This window comes from Lepisosteus oculatus, chromosome 21 (genome assembly GCF_040954835.1).
Source record: "Lepisosteus oculatus isolate fLepOcu1 chromosome 21, fLepOcu1.hap2, whole genome shotgun sequence".
NCBI lineage: Eukaryota > Metazoa > Chordata > Actinopteri > Semionotiformes > Lepisosteidae > Lepisosteus > Lepisosteus oculatus.
In genome coordinates, this window is record NC_090716.1 from 10,402,503 (window position 1) to 10,417,381 (window position 14,879).

Below are 14,879 nucleotides of genomic sequence, written 5' to 3' on the forward strand. Positions count from 1 at the left end.
TCATATTTAAAACTGGCTTTAGTGGAGAGCTATATCAGTGTGTAGGCTGCAAAGGAACAGGCAGAGGTTTGTGTTGGAAAGTAGAAGGAAAAAAATGTTTTGGCTGTTGAGCCCCGACACCTGAAGATAGGGGTGAAGGAGAGAGAGAAATATGAAACAAAGGGGCACGCTGCCAGACGATGTGAGGATGGGTAAGGGAGTGGGAAAGGTGACTACAGAGATGGAAATATGAGAGATTTTCCTGACAGATGGAAATTCCAGGGGAAGTGTGGAAAGTAAAAATGTATAAATTAATTAACAGAATTATTAGGATTTCACTCTATCATCGAGAACCGAGTGAAGGTGTGAACGCTTTTCAGAATAATTTTAGCTTCTGATGATTTTCTGGTTTAGGAGACTTCAAATCCCTGTGAGAGGATAAAGACCTTGTCAGGTCTGCAATAAAGCAACTACTTTGAACTGTAACAATGAATCTTCTTTGATAATGTTTGATGTTTTTGCGAAAATACTTGTCATTCTTGTTAGATCTGAATTGCTTGACAGAAGCACATCAGTTTTTTTAAATTCCAGATCATACAATTTATACATAAGCAAAATATTTTATTTACTATTTTCTACATATTTTATGATTTATTTGTAATTGTGCTGTCTTTTGAAAACTAACCTCTATGATTTAATGGGTGCCATTAATTTTAATCTTTTTAAAATCAAATGTAAACCACTATACCAAGAAAATAATTTAAAGCAGCACTGCACTCAGGAAAAACACATAAAATTTCAAAAGGACAAATATATACAGTATATATATAATTGAAAATAGTTTTCTGAGTATTATTTTTAAAACCATTTTTGCCCACCATAGATTTTGGCAACATTTGCAAAACATTAAGTCAACAAAGTCAAGACACTGGTTTCAAAAGATAAGTGCAGCCAAGTGTAATGGCCTCCAGTACTCCATAAGCACTATGTCTACTCCACAACGGTATGTGGAAAATAATGTTGCTGTTGGGTTTGCTTAAAGAAAAGATGATTTGCATTTTTATATGGTTATAAGCTTTCTGAGTGTTATTGCAAATCCAGATGTTTGTATTGTGTTAAGGCAAAGCAGATGGCATTTATGTACTGTACCATACAGTATACTGTAATTTGCCCTCATAAAAGTAATTTTACGATACTGGTAGATTTCCATTTGTTCAGACTTCTTACATGCAGTATTTTTTATTTCATTTAGCTAGACACAGCACAGTCAACACAGCTGAAACAGTGAATCATAACCAAAACACCAAGCAGATCTCCACCTACAGTTCTTCTGTAGGTTTGTCTTCTATAGGTAACACGTGAAAAATTAAAATAGGACATAAAACCAATTGTAGTCAGAAGGAAGAAAATTATGACTGACACTATTGTAAATCTAAAGTGTGTGAACGTCTATCTATCACAATGGAAGAAAGATTAGTGCAGACAAATATATTTTGTGATATGTGTAAACAGAGGTGTTCAAAAAACAACGACAGATGATGGTTTGTATTTATTGAAGCAAAGAGAGATTGCAACAGTAAATTCCAAGAGTGCGTTATGTGAAATAGGAACAATAAAATGCTAGAAGTGTTCTTGCTTGGTTCTTGCACTATACAGTATATTCATTCACTAGACATTTTGCCAGATGAAGACTATAATTAACCATCCAAAACTGAATATACAGGACATTCATTCTGCTGTGATACAAATGGCTGATCAATCAATCAGGAATGCGTATCACACCATGTGCTAGAAACAATGCTAAAATAAATGTCATGACCTCTTATACACACGTTATGTCATTTGTGGATATCCCTATAAACATTGTGCATGCTGTTAGAACATCCTGCCTCACAGTTATGAAGGTATATAAGCTTACTGTACTGTATATGCAGCAATATTCCAATAAATTGTCACCAAAATGGTAATGAATGGTATCTAAATATATTCCCCCAATAAAATGTACAATCCATACTGAATAAGTTACAGTACATTTCTAAAGTGTTTTACTATTTTGCGAATGTGCTGTAATTGTCTTGCCTGGTTCTTGCACTATATATTCATTTGCTCTATATACTGTATATTTGCCAAATGAAAAGGTATTCCAAAAGAGAACACAAAAAGTTTTATATCCCTATGTTGTTAATTGAAAAGTTAGTTACTATGCTCCTATATGCTAATTGAATATTTTACTGTAAATAGTAATCATTTAGTTTCACCACTGCAGGGAATCATTAGCTAAATGGATGAGAATAAGTCACATCCCTAATGCTTTTGAGGTTTTAAAATGAGATAATCTAAATGGGACTCATCAATAAAGAATGTTGAAAAAAGTCACAGGCACTTAAGAGTGTCAAGCCTTTTTTCGAAGTGTACAGTCATTGAATGGCAGTTGTCCAAGAAATTAGAAGATAAGAAATAAGATTACACTGACTTGTTAGACACTTGCTGTAACTATTTAAGAAAGGCTTATTAATAATTGAACTGGAAGAAAAAAACAAGAATAGACCTTCCTGACACACCTCATGGAAGATGTTCAGTATATCTCATGTGGGGAATCCTCAGCATTTTGTATTATTAGAGGTAATTTTAAAAAAAGGCTTGCATTTTAAATAGCGGCTGTACATGGTGATACAGTACTGTGTATTTATTCATCTGCCCACTATATAGGGTTATAATATTTGAAAATGAATTAATTAGTAGGATAATGAGTATTTAAATTACCCTTAAACATTGAAAAATCCCTATTTCAAACCATGCTCTATATGTAGGACTCTCTGTATGTCTGTTCACATTTCTGAAGTGTACAGTGAAATTCTGTAACACACCATCTGATCAACATTTGTCTCAGTATACTGTAGGCTGTTATTAAAAGAATGGTAAAGTCTTAAAGAGAATTCATCAACAGCTGTGTCTGAGCCTTTTCCGTTCCCAGGGAACATGTTTTGATAAGTGGTCAGCCTGGCAGTTCCAGTGCTTGTGCACCCTGGCATTTTCTGCGGAATGTTGAACTAGCTGCAAAATAGTGTCCTCACCTGATCTGTCACAGACTTCCAACTTGTTAAGAAAGCCTCTTTGCACACTGGCAATGTAATCTGCACTGTGATGATACACTGATTTAATGATGACATCAAACAACAGGATCCTCTCAATGTTGGGCTGCACATGGCAGTCCAATGGGAATATATTAATTGTACCTCATTGCTGGGGTTAATTTTTACAAACAGCCAATAGCTGCCATGGTGTCTGCTTAATTATTTTTCAGATGAATTCCCTTAGTTTTCCATTAGTTACCTGACATTTTGAACTAATTGACAGGTTAGTCATTTTTGTTAATCCTCTAATAAATTTCACAATACCTCAGATATGATATTTAGAAAAGACTATTTTTCACATTATTATTATTTATTTTTTGTCGCCACATATGAGTTGCCTCAACCTCCTCATGAACCTGAAGATTGAAAGTCCTTATCAATCACTTCTTCTGAAAAACACCCTCATCAGGGCAAGTTTTATGGTATAGAACAGTAATTTGGCATTTTAGAAGTCATTCATCTTATATGACTATTAATTTCTGTTGTTTTTTATAAGGGTTTTATAAGGGTTTTTTATAAGGGTGTTGTTTTAGTGACCCTTAAATTATGTGAATTCACTTCATACACTGTGTAGTCACAGTAAATACTAAAGGGGTGTGGCTGTGCTCTTCAATCTATAGTGTCTCAAATTGCAGCATGTGGTTTGTCCCCACTATCAGTACAGCACGCTGCCATCACCTTGTAGATGATCACATTTTAAGGCACATCATTATAGCTTATTAATCTGGGTAGATATGTTGAAGGCTCCTATTGTCCACTTACTGTAAACAGGATGATCATAGTGTTTGTGTACAAAAAAAAATCTAAAAAATAAATTCAATTAATTTGAGAAAGTGTTTTTAAAAACATTTGGGCTTTTTTATAATGGGTAGAAGATGTAAGCTTTTAAAATAAAAAAAACATTATGCCAAATTTCCCATCTACATAAACATACAAAAACAATCCTGGGTAGTTTGCAAAAGACGTAGTACAAAGGACCTATACATTTGCAGACTCAGAAAGTCTTGGTTTGTCCCAGGCCCAAAGGAAATTCCTTTGAAGGCATATAGTATTTGAGGAGGTCTGAGTTCATTTTTTTTGAAAAGCTAGACACAATGTTTGAAAGCATTAAAGTGGCCATTAGTGGATGCCTTGTTTAAATTTTTATGCTTTTAATAACTTGTATGTATCACAGGACAGCACAACTCTGTATATTGCCATTTTGGTTTGCAATCTGTTGTCAGCATTCATAAGCTGTGGTAAGGCCTATCCTAAACACCTCATAACATTTACTGGTTGTTCTTGTCTGGATTACGATAAGGCAGCACCGTTCCAGTAAATACATGTACAGTATATTCTATTACTGTTCTTCTAAAGGCTACACAAGATATTTTGATATCAAATATTTATTATAAGTAGTAAATCATGCACCATATAATTATCTTTATTGTCTAATAAGTGTGCAGAACAATAATTATTGTGTCCCTTTTATGTATTTTGTGATGTTATATTTGTGTGTGAATGTTTTTGGTCTATTAATTATTTATTTGTTCTTATAAAAATCCCAATTAGTTGTTCAGAAGAACAGTGAAGAGACTTTATTTTAATAACTTTTGTATTACAAAATGTCTGTGGCAGGAATTTGTAGTATCTGGTATATTTTCTGTATAATTAATATATTGTATATTAAAACTGGCATCCTGTGTTATAGCTGAGGTGCTAAAATAACCTCCTCTTACTCTTGTCACAGGACTTTTGAAAACATTTTTTAAAAGTAGTTAAATATCTCCTTAAAAATATTAATGCTGAAACACTTCAGTGGTCACATGAACTCAAATTCTTCTTTTTTGTGTCTTTGAACTGTAACATTAAATCCTAAATTTAAATCTGTTGTATGTTAAAGAAATAAAGAATGCATGCTAACTACAATCACACAAGAAAAATGATTGTGACAGGGAAAGTTTATGCACAGAATTAGTCAGCTTGGATATACAAAACACCTTTTGGACTTGTGCTGTGTGTGCATCAATAGTTTCTAATAATGCCACTGCCATTGATAGTGTCAATCTTTTCAGTTCTAGGTACTATGTTAAACTGGTCTACACACAGAAAGCATGGCAGCTTCCCACAGCAGTAGTCGTATTAATTCTCTTTCATCACCAACTCAGAGGTAAGTTGTAATGCACTTCACTTTTACCAGCAGACTGCATGCATGCAAAAAATGTTCTCTGATAATAACTGAACAGCATTAAAAATTGACTTCCATCTTGTTAAAATGATGCATAACACACATTCATGGAAGTGGTTGTGACAGTCAGTGAAGCCAGTCAGGAATTTATATTCAAAATATATACTTGGGTTTTAAGAGCTGGTTTAACAGCATTGCACAAATAAATTAATGAATGAGAAAAGGATGTTTTTGTATATACAAGGTTGAAACGATTAAGAATAATTTTTTTGAGGATGACTTGGACAAAAATCCTTTTCCAGCTGTTTAGATTTAGTAAAATGTCCTTTCGGTTGTCAGTTACCATACCTGTATGTACTGTACATTAATGTAAATACTACTTGCTTTGTCCATTTCACATCAAAACCCTAAAAGGTGTGACCAGGATAGACAAGTACTGTCCGTCATGTACTATATATGTATCTGTTTCACTAGTAAAAAGTTAGTAAGACAGCTGTCCTGTGCTGTTGGTGCTGATGATGATGTTGGTAGTGGTGATGAAAAAACAGCTGTCTGTATCTAGAAAGAACAGAAACTATAGCAGTAATATGTGATTTAGTCTACTATATCTGAGTCATTAGCCGCCAAACCCAAATGATCTGGCAAATTATCTGACCAAGAGGCAACATGTAAATATTAAAAAGTAAAGGTCCCAAAACAGAACCCTGTGGAACATCCCAAGTAAGTGCAACAAACTCTTCATTGTCAAATAGGAGCCAAACCAATTAAAGAACATTAGTGATCTATAGATAATTTCGCATGTAATTAAAAAATGTGCTCTGATTGAAAATAACAAAAGCTGCCCTTAAGTCCTGAATGAGAAGACCATTAGAGGAGGAAAATTGCTGGCTACTACTTTCTAGTAAAGAAAACTGTAATAAAATAGTTGTCTTGATAATGTACAACAATGTTCCAATTATGTTGCAGGTGGTTATATGTTTAATGGTTTGTTTTTTGCACTTTCATTGTAGGTAGAAGGACAAAACATACTGTATATTTGAAGGACTATACACTTATCCACTGTATATGTCATTCCAGTGAAAGCCATCCTAAATCTTATTGTGGTTTTCACTTTAATCTAGGATTCTATAAATTATGGATCTTTTCTCTTCTTTTATGTCGTACATACCTAGCTTACAACATTAGGAAAGAACATTAGAAATTGCCCTTTTCTTTCTTGCCTTGTCATCTTTTCATGGCCTACTGCAGGACCTTCTCTCTCCAATGAGTAAGTACTGTACCAACATTAAGGGAGTAAAACCACATAGGCAATTACAGAAGCTAAGAAAGGATTTTAAGATGAAGCAGAGAATAAAATAACGAAAAAAGCAAGACAGACACTGATTCATATGTGGTAGACCTGTTGGGTCCTCACAAGGGATAAAAGAACATCTGGACATCAGATGTTTTTCTGCTTCCAAGTGTGAGATCTAAAACTGAAACTTCTTCCAGTTTTTAACATTCAAACTGAAGTTGTTTCCTTTGGGAAAACGTACTGTTTTTGCTAAAAGAACATTCTGCTCCATACTGTAAGTTTCTACATATAAGAAGTTAAACGGCTACATACAGTATATCACAACTTTGCAACTATCACAGTTTTAAACTTTGTGACATTCTATTATCATTGAACTTGTTAATTAATAACAAAAACCCCTGTTCTACTTGTGATAGTGAGAATAATATGGTGCTTCTTGGAATGGTTCAAAACAGAGATTATTAACAGGTTTTACATTGAAACTGTTTTATTTCCTATGATTTGTATTACTTCAGTTAATCAAAATATGTAAGATGCGATAAAATAAGAAATATGAGCACAAATACACAAACCAGAAATTGTGTATCGTTCAGAAACAGTAGTTAATAGTGTGTGTCATCCATTTGTTAAATGAAAAAAATGTTTTGATGGTACTGTAATTCTCTATGTTTATAGGCCTCCTTATTTTTTAGTTATGAATAAATAATTAGGTTATTAACCTATAAGAAATAGGTTAACACTTAAGTTTAGAGGTTCTAAATAACATCATGAATAGATTACAACCAAGCTATTTATTATGCAGTAGTATTATTTCTAAGATCAATATGACTTTTGTTAATAAACGTGCATATCACCATTAGCAGAGGTCAGTTATTGACACTCAGCCAATGCTCTGTTAATACTGTATACTATGGCCTATAAAGAATTCATAGATGTAATTTAAAGGCTCTAATACAGTGCTGTCCAGTCCTAGTCTCAGGGTGTCTTTCCAACTTTTGGTTGCTTTCCAACTCAGCTCTTAACAAAAGCTAAATCAGGTAACTGCTGTCTTAAGTGGACCGATTTAATACTTTCATCCAGCTCTTCAGCTGCAACAGCTTTAAATATAGTAGACCTGAAACACTTGAAGACACAGCCCTCCAGCACCAAGATTGGACGACCTTGCTCTAATTTGCTAATTTGTCTATGCCTGCTGTGTTATCAAGTGATATCACTAAAATGTAGACATGTACACATTATCTACATAATATATTAGATTATGTATATTATATACTGTACATAATATATAATAATATGTCAGATCTCCTGATCTGAACAGTAAATACAATGAAGAGGCAACATATGAGTTACTAATTTTCTGAATTTACCGACTTCAGCTTTCTTCATAATTACTAGAAGAACGTCCTTCAATTTTGTTTTTTTTACATTGTTTGCATGGTTCAATATTAGGTATATGGAAACATTGAACATACTGTTAAATGAATGTTGATTAATTAATTATTCTATCTCAGTAATGGCTCAGCACTACATCACCAGAGCACTTTAATCCTCAGTCCAAAACCTACACCCATCTGAATTTCCATTAGAAGGTATTTGCCTCACTTCTTTTCCAGGAATCCAAAAGCATTATTTAATAGTGGTCCTTAAAGTAATATGCTTTTTCTTTTGAGATATTTAATTCATCCAGCCATTAGATGAGCCCATGCTATCTTTTTCTCATTGTATCATTGTTATCTTCAGACACCCAGATACTGTGGGTGTGTTCACTATTATGTGAACTGTAGGTGCCATCAGGCATGTATAATACTATTTACATTATATTAAGGTATCCAAAAAAGTAGACAGAAATTAATAGGAAGAAAGGTTAAAAGGAATATTTACTAGGAAAGTTCTTCAATAATTATAATGGCAGTAAGCACTGTAACTACATTGTGAGACTTCCTAGCAGAGTCTGAATATCGGTTTGGTTTTTTATGTATGATTATGACCTTAATTTGTTACAATGCTGTAATTTTATGTAATAACTGACATTCCTGTGATAAACATGCATTGGATCACAGCTATTTTCAGACAGCTGTGCATTTTCATTTTGATCACTTTTATGAGAATCACTTTTACCATTAATTAAATTAGACTCATTATTTTAGTGCAGAGTATTTATATGCCTGATGAATGCATAGACTTGATTCTGGTCCTTTTAACTTCTACAGAGGGACAGTCTTCATAACTGCCTTCACTCAAATTGCTAGAGACACATGATGTGTTACTTTAAATGTTACAATGGCTCAAACGTTTTAGAAACTGTCACAGTTATATTTGTCTTCTATTCATAAAGACTTTCACAATGATAAATGGGACAGTAAATGCTGTTATGACAGAGTGCTTCATTGAATCAGATTGGAGACTTATCAGAGTAATTCTACTGTTAGCACTGTGTTAATTGCTAATAACCTGAAGGATAAATTAAACCAATTGAAATGAAGAAAACTAAGAAAATATTTTCTGTAATTCAAATATTGAAAAAGTATTAATATTAAAGTTAGAAAACACTGCAGGCTTCAATGACTTATCAATACAGAACATAGGTATTTTTTACATATACTGTAGTTTAAATGTACAAATGGATGATAAATAACATATTTTATTTATATATGGTTACACTACATACAACCATCTCCTGCCTTGAACTTATTGATGTGGTTTTGCTATTGTACTCTATTCATTTCCCAAATCCATCAGTTTTTTCTTTTACAATTCAAGTTGCAGGGGAGGTGGAGCCAATCGAGGCAAAAAAGTTCGGCAAAGCATACACACTGGACAGGGAGCCAGTCCATTGCGGGGCATGCGCAGATACAAACACGCACACACTCAGGGCCAATTTTCCAAGGAGTCAGTTCACCTTCCAATAGGCCGTTGGACTGGAACACCTGTAGGAAACCCACACGGACACCAAGAGAACATACAAACTCCACGCAGATCACACCCCAGGTCTGACATTGAACTTAGGGTCCCAGCATTGTGAGGGAGCAATGGAAACCACTGAACCATCAGGCCACCACACATTTGTCTTGTAATGATCTATTGAAATACCTAATACAAAACATAAAATGCTCTTAGTACTCCTATATCCTAAAGGTGTTGAGATTAAGGTCCCATTACAATGCTGTTTTAACAAGTGCAGAAGAGTTAATTAAAGTGACTGCACAATAAGGCAGGTCTTCTTATCACTGCTTTCATTGAATCATTGCTTCAGATTGCTGTAAAAGGCATTCAAGTTCAATTAATGGCAAATATATTAGTGTCAGAATCTTGCTGAGATAAGCAGCAGAATATAAAACACTATATTTACCTCTTTCCTTAAATAAGACTTACTGAGTTATAAAAAAACAATTTTTCACATTGGTCTTTTTTTGCTGCTTGTCTGTTTATAGTAAATGAAATGGGCGCTTTGGCTTGTAACCAGATAAAAGACGTCAGCTCAACCTTATAAAAAGTAGACATTTCAAATTAAATTGATCCAAAGGCTTATGTTTAACAAAGGCTAGTATGATGAATACATTTGCTTAAACCTAAAAAAACAAGGAATTCTTTCTTAAGGTAAATAAAGGTTAATTTTATTAAGCTTCTTCTTCTCTTTCTCTAAGGATTGATGTTTTTCCATCCATTTGTACATTTTTTTACCGCTTAATCCAGTTCAGGGTCGCAGGAGAGACAGATCTTGGCAAGCAATGGGCACAAGGTGGGGTACACCCTGGATGGGGCACCAGTTCACTGCAGGACCCGCTGACCCACACACTTAGATTAGAGCCCATTTCCCAGAACCCAATTAACCTACCAGTGTCTTTGGACTGTGGAAGGACACCAGAACTCCCAGAAAAAAACCCCATGAGCACAGGGAGAACATATAAACTCTACACAGAGAGCCCCCCAGATCCAGAACTGGACCCAGGGCCCCAGCACTGTAAGGCAGCTATGCTAGCCAGTGCACTAGTGATGTTCTTTAAGAATGTCAAATACAAATGTATGAATTTCACAGAGAACTCAAAGGAGTATGTTTTATTAATCTAAGAGGGGACTGATCTAATACCCTTTACAATTATGTGTAGACAACAATCCCTTTCACATGTTTGATCAGTTATTGATTGTTTTCATTTTTCTAAGGTTTACTCTGAAAGGCATTTTAATGTTTTTCTGCTTCCTACAGTGTACTTGCTTTTACTGAAGAAGAATTCCCACTGTGTGTAACATTTACTACATGAACATTATCATCTGTAAATAAGTTGGGTTTTTTTTCTGAAAAGGAAGTACAAGGAATTGATCCATGTGGTGCATTTTCAGGTGTATTTATCTTGTCTGCTGTTAGAAGAAACTGCAGTAAGAGAGGAAACCTTTTCATTCCGTTTCTGAAATGCAGGAGTCTTACTGCATTTTTTAAGACCGAGTAAGTCCAGTTGGGATTTCAGTTTTACTTCTGGTTGTTGTGTGACAGTAAACAAATTTACATTCATGAGGAAATGCAAATGTGTCACTAAATATAAACAACTATTAACATTCCTAGCGCACACAGCAGGCATTCTGCATGAGTAATGACAGGTGGTCACTCTGCATGTGTCCTCATAGACTTTTCAGCAGTTTCATGTCTGTAAACTATCGGGGATTTCATGCTCAGTGGATGTTTCCTGCATCACAGTAAAACTATACTGGCATTTATATTTTTAATTCTTGTTTTGAAGGATGTTTCGGAGATGTTGTAAGCAGATTGTACAGTATTCTTTCAACTACAATATGATTTTCCCAATGTTCCTTTACTTGTGATTTCTTTATGTTTCTACAGTAGTGTATGGTGAAAATTTACATCCTAGTCTAAAAGAGTGTTTTGGTGGTATGGGTCTACAAAAGCAAAATTTTCCACAATTCCTATATTTCATCTTAATTTTGACTTTAATAATCCCATCCCTATTATATTATAGTATATTGAGATTGAAAATGCCAGTTCTTTCTAGGTAGTCTACACCGCTGTGCTAAATCCCTTTAAAATATATGTTACATACTGTAGGCTATATGCTCTTTCAGTTTACGCAAAGACTACACTTGAGTTTTCTACTTTTAAAACAAAGATTGTTATTACTATTAAGAATTTTGACAACCCTGTGCCTATTCCAGAAGAATGTGGCACAAAGCAGGACTACACCCATGACAGGACATCAGTCTATAGCAGGACACACACACAAATACAGGGATTATTTCAAAATACCAATTAATCTAGATAGCGCATTTTTGCCAATCAAATCTAGCTGACTAATGTTGAGGTTATTCCTTGTTTTTAACATAATTCACTCCTCTCTACACAATGATAAAGCTGCAAAAATATATATTTTTTTAATTACATAACACAGAGCTACTGTATCCAGAACTTATATATTATAAAACAATATGGCTAACATTTCAACAGAAGTTCACTTGTAGTTTACATCAGACGTGAAAGTTTACTTAGTATTCTTTTGGGAATTGTGGAGAAGGTGTTTATTGTAATCACAAGACATGCAAAAAATGACTTTTGCATCTGCATTGCATGAAACAGGGAAAGTTGTTTAAATAGACCGGTTTAGTCAGTGTGTTGGCTCATTCCACATCACAACAGAGATCTGGTTCTCTGTTATTGTGTCAGATTGCTTTAATATGCTGCTGGCAGATCAACAGCTAGGAAAAAGGGTTTGTTACATTAAAGCAATGACAACTTTCAAAGCCTGATTTTTAAGTGGTAGCGTATGGTGTATAACTCATTTCTATTAACTGTTAAAGGGCATTTAAGATAAGTGCAGCTGCTGAAAGTCAAAATTTTAATTACAAAAATGTATCAGTTATTGCAATGTACTTCCTTCCCTCTGGAGATAGACCTACTGTGTGATACTGTTTTGGTGGAAAAATGAACAAATAAGTGGAAAAGTGGTCTATCTCTGATAATTATGTTTATGCAATCACACACACAGTCATTAATGTAACATAGGGGACACTGCCACCTGCTGGATAACAAATTCTACATAGCAGTCATGTTACAGTATTTGACCTCACAATTTGGAAACTTTCTTAGCGTACAATACTGTATGTCACTGTTACTCATATAATGTAGTGTTTTTTCCACATTAATTCAATCCACTGCTTTATAATTAAACCCATCTGTTGTAGCTCTGGAATAAAATGCATTTCCTTAATAAAATCAATAATAATTTAAATTTTCTATTAAAACCGTTATACTATTAATATACATTATATGAGTGCTATTAATATATTTTAGTGGATTTATTTAATATATACATTTACAAATACTATTTACAACTAAGAAAACATGACATGTTCTGAATGAGTGAACATACAGTATGAAAACTATTTTAAATTCCTAGGAAATTTTGTAATTGCTATTGCTTAGATCTTCAGAACCTTTTAAAACAAGAAATTCCTGGTGTCTGTTTTGCATGGTTACATCATTACCTTTACAAATTACCCTAACTTGGCTTGTTACCAGTGAAAGTCATTAAATGGAATGAGCCCTGGCTAGAGAATGTGCAACAAATGATAGGCAATTAAGACACATGAACTTTAGCATCCTCCAGCCTGGATAATAAAGTAATTAGTTTTCATTGTAGGGTGAGATGCATTGGCCCCTATCACTTGAGCACTGCAGGTAGACATAGGTAGTTGGCTTTTAGCAATTACTGGTCTTTGGTTCTTGTGCAAAAACACAGTCCGCGCCAGCAGAGCAAGAGACAATTATAATCACTCTGGCTGCTGCATCATCTGCCTCTTGGGAATAAATTGTCAAGCTCTTGTCAGTGGTTCCATCAGCAAGCATCACTTTGTTTTCATATTCTTAGCCGTCCATACTCTAATTACTGTATTCTTTTCTGTGGGTTTAATACTTTGAAACAAAATCATATTTTAATCATTTTTAGGAAGATCTTTGATACACCGAATGCAAACGTTATTCTTTATAAATAAAGTATGACCAACATTCAAAGGATAATACATTCTTCTAATTGAACAGTCTCAGGTATCACTTTTTTCAAGCACTGTCTGAGTGCTTCTCATGTTTCTCATTAATGAAACAACACTGAAACGCATAAGGAAAATAAAGATGCCTCGCATTTAATGTGTTTGGAAAGACTTTCTTTGCTGTTTCTACATCATTGCTCAGGTGTTTGTTCTCTAAGCTCTACCCATTTCCTAAAGCCATTTTCAGTTCTTATTACAGTAAATGATGCTAACATTATACTAAAAAATAAGCAGATCTCTATTCTGAAACTATTTTCAAATGATTTCCATACACAAATATCAATATAGTATTATTCCTACTAAAGCCTTTAATCTGGGGTTAAATACTGCCTACTAGACCTATGTTTAATATTGGAGTGTTATCTAAATAATTTGATACAAAAAACAAATTATTTCAAACAATTAAGCTACCGAGAAATTATGGATTCTCTTATTCAATTAATAAAACAAATAATGAGCTGTAACCCAAAACAAATTATCTGTATAGTGTAACAAGTGAAAGATCTAGAATTTAAAATAGAAATAAAACAAACAGGTGCCAGCCGGTAACCCATCAAGTAAATGCAGATTTTTAATGCTGTTACGATACCCTGCGTTTTCCTAACAATTGTGGTATTCAATAATTTAATATCTTTGTTATGATTTTGTGTAGCATTCTAATGAAGAATAAATAAGGTGCTTGAAATGGAAATTATACTAGCTAAAAATACTGTAATAGAACAAAATCGATTTAAAATCACAACCTTTAACAGCTGCAACTATGTGGGCTACAACATAATATAAAATCCACTTAAAAGACAAGTTTTCTACAAACTTCATTCACTCACAAATCTAAACAGTGGCAATGACGCTAGTTTAACATGTTTTTATTTTATTATAAAAGATCACAATTAACTGAAGGTTATAATGTATGACTTCCTCCTCAATAGGTATAATTATTTTAATATTTCAGTGGTCCCATTGTTCTTTTTTAATTGGATATTTTTCAGCCAACAATACAGAGTAGGAGTTTGTGGAATAGGTACTGTATTTGAACCTTTGAACCAGAATGCCCCTGTGAATCATATATCAGGTATTTCACATCAACATTTAAATCAGAAGTGTTCTGAGTGTCACCCTCACACAGCTCTTGGTAAATGAAAAGCAATGAATAGCACCATAGTGTCATCCTATTCAGTGCATCCAAAAGAGTAGCTTTGAGATGGATCTGTTGACTAATGTCTGGTCAATTTCATTTTTTGTGTTTGTTTGGGTC

At 33.9% G+C, this 14,879-nt stretch overlaps 1 protein-coding gene across 3 annotated transcripts in view; it reads left to right on the top strand.

Annotated features, from left to right (window-relative positions):
• Positions 1 to 14,879, top strand: part of LOC102690369 (INSC spindle orientation adaptor protein) — a 63,489-nt gene that overhangs the window by 17,916 nt on the left and 30,694 nt on the right. For all 3 annotated transcript variants that reach the window (XM_015338088.2, XM_015338089.2, XM_006642486.3), the window contains one exon: positions 5,168 to 5,262. In XM_015338088.2, coding sequence (XP_015193574.1) covers positions 5,207 to 5,262 — 56 coding nt within the window. In that variant the 5' untranslated portion in view covers positions 5,168 to 5,206. The remainder of the gene's footprint in view (positions 1 to 5,167; positions 5,263 to 14,879) is intronic.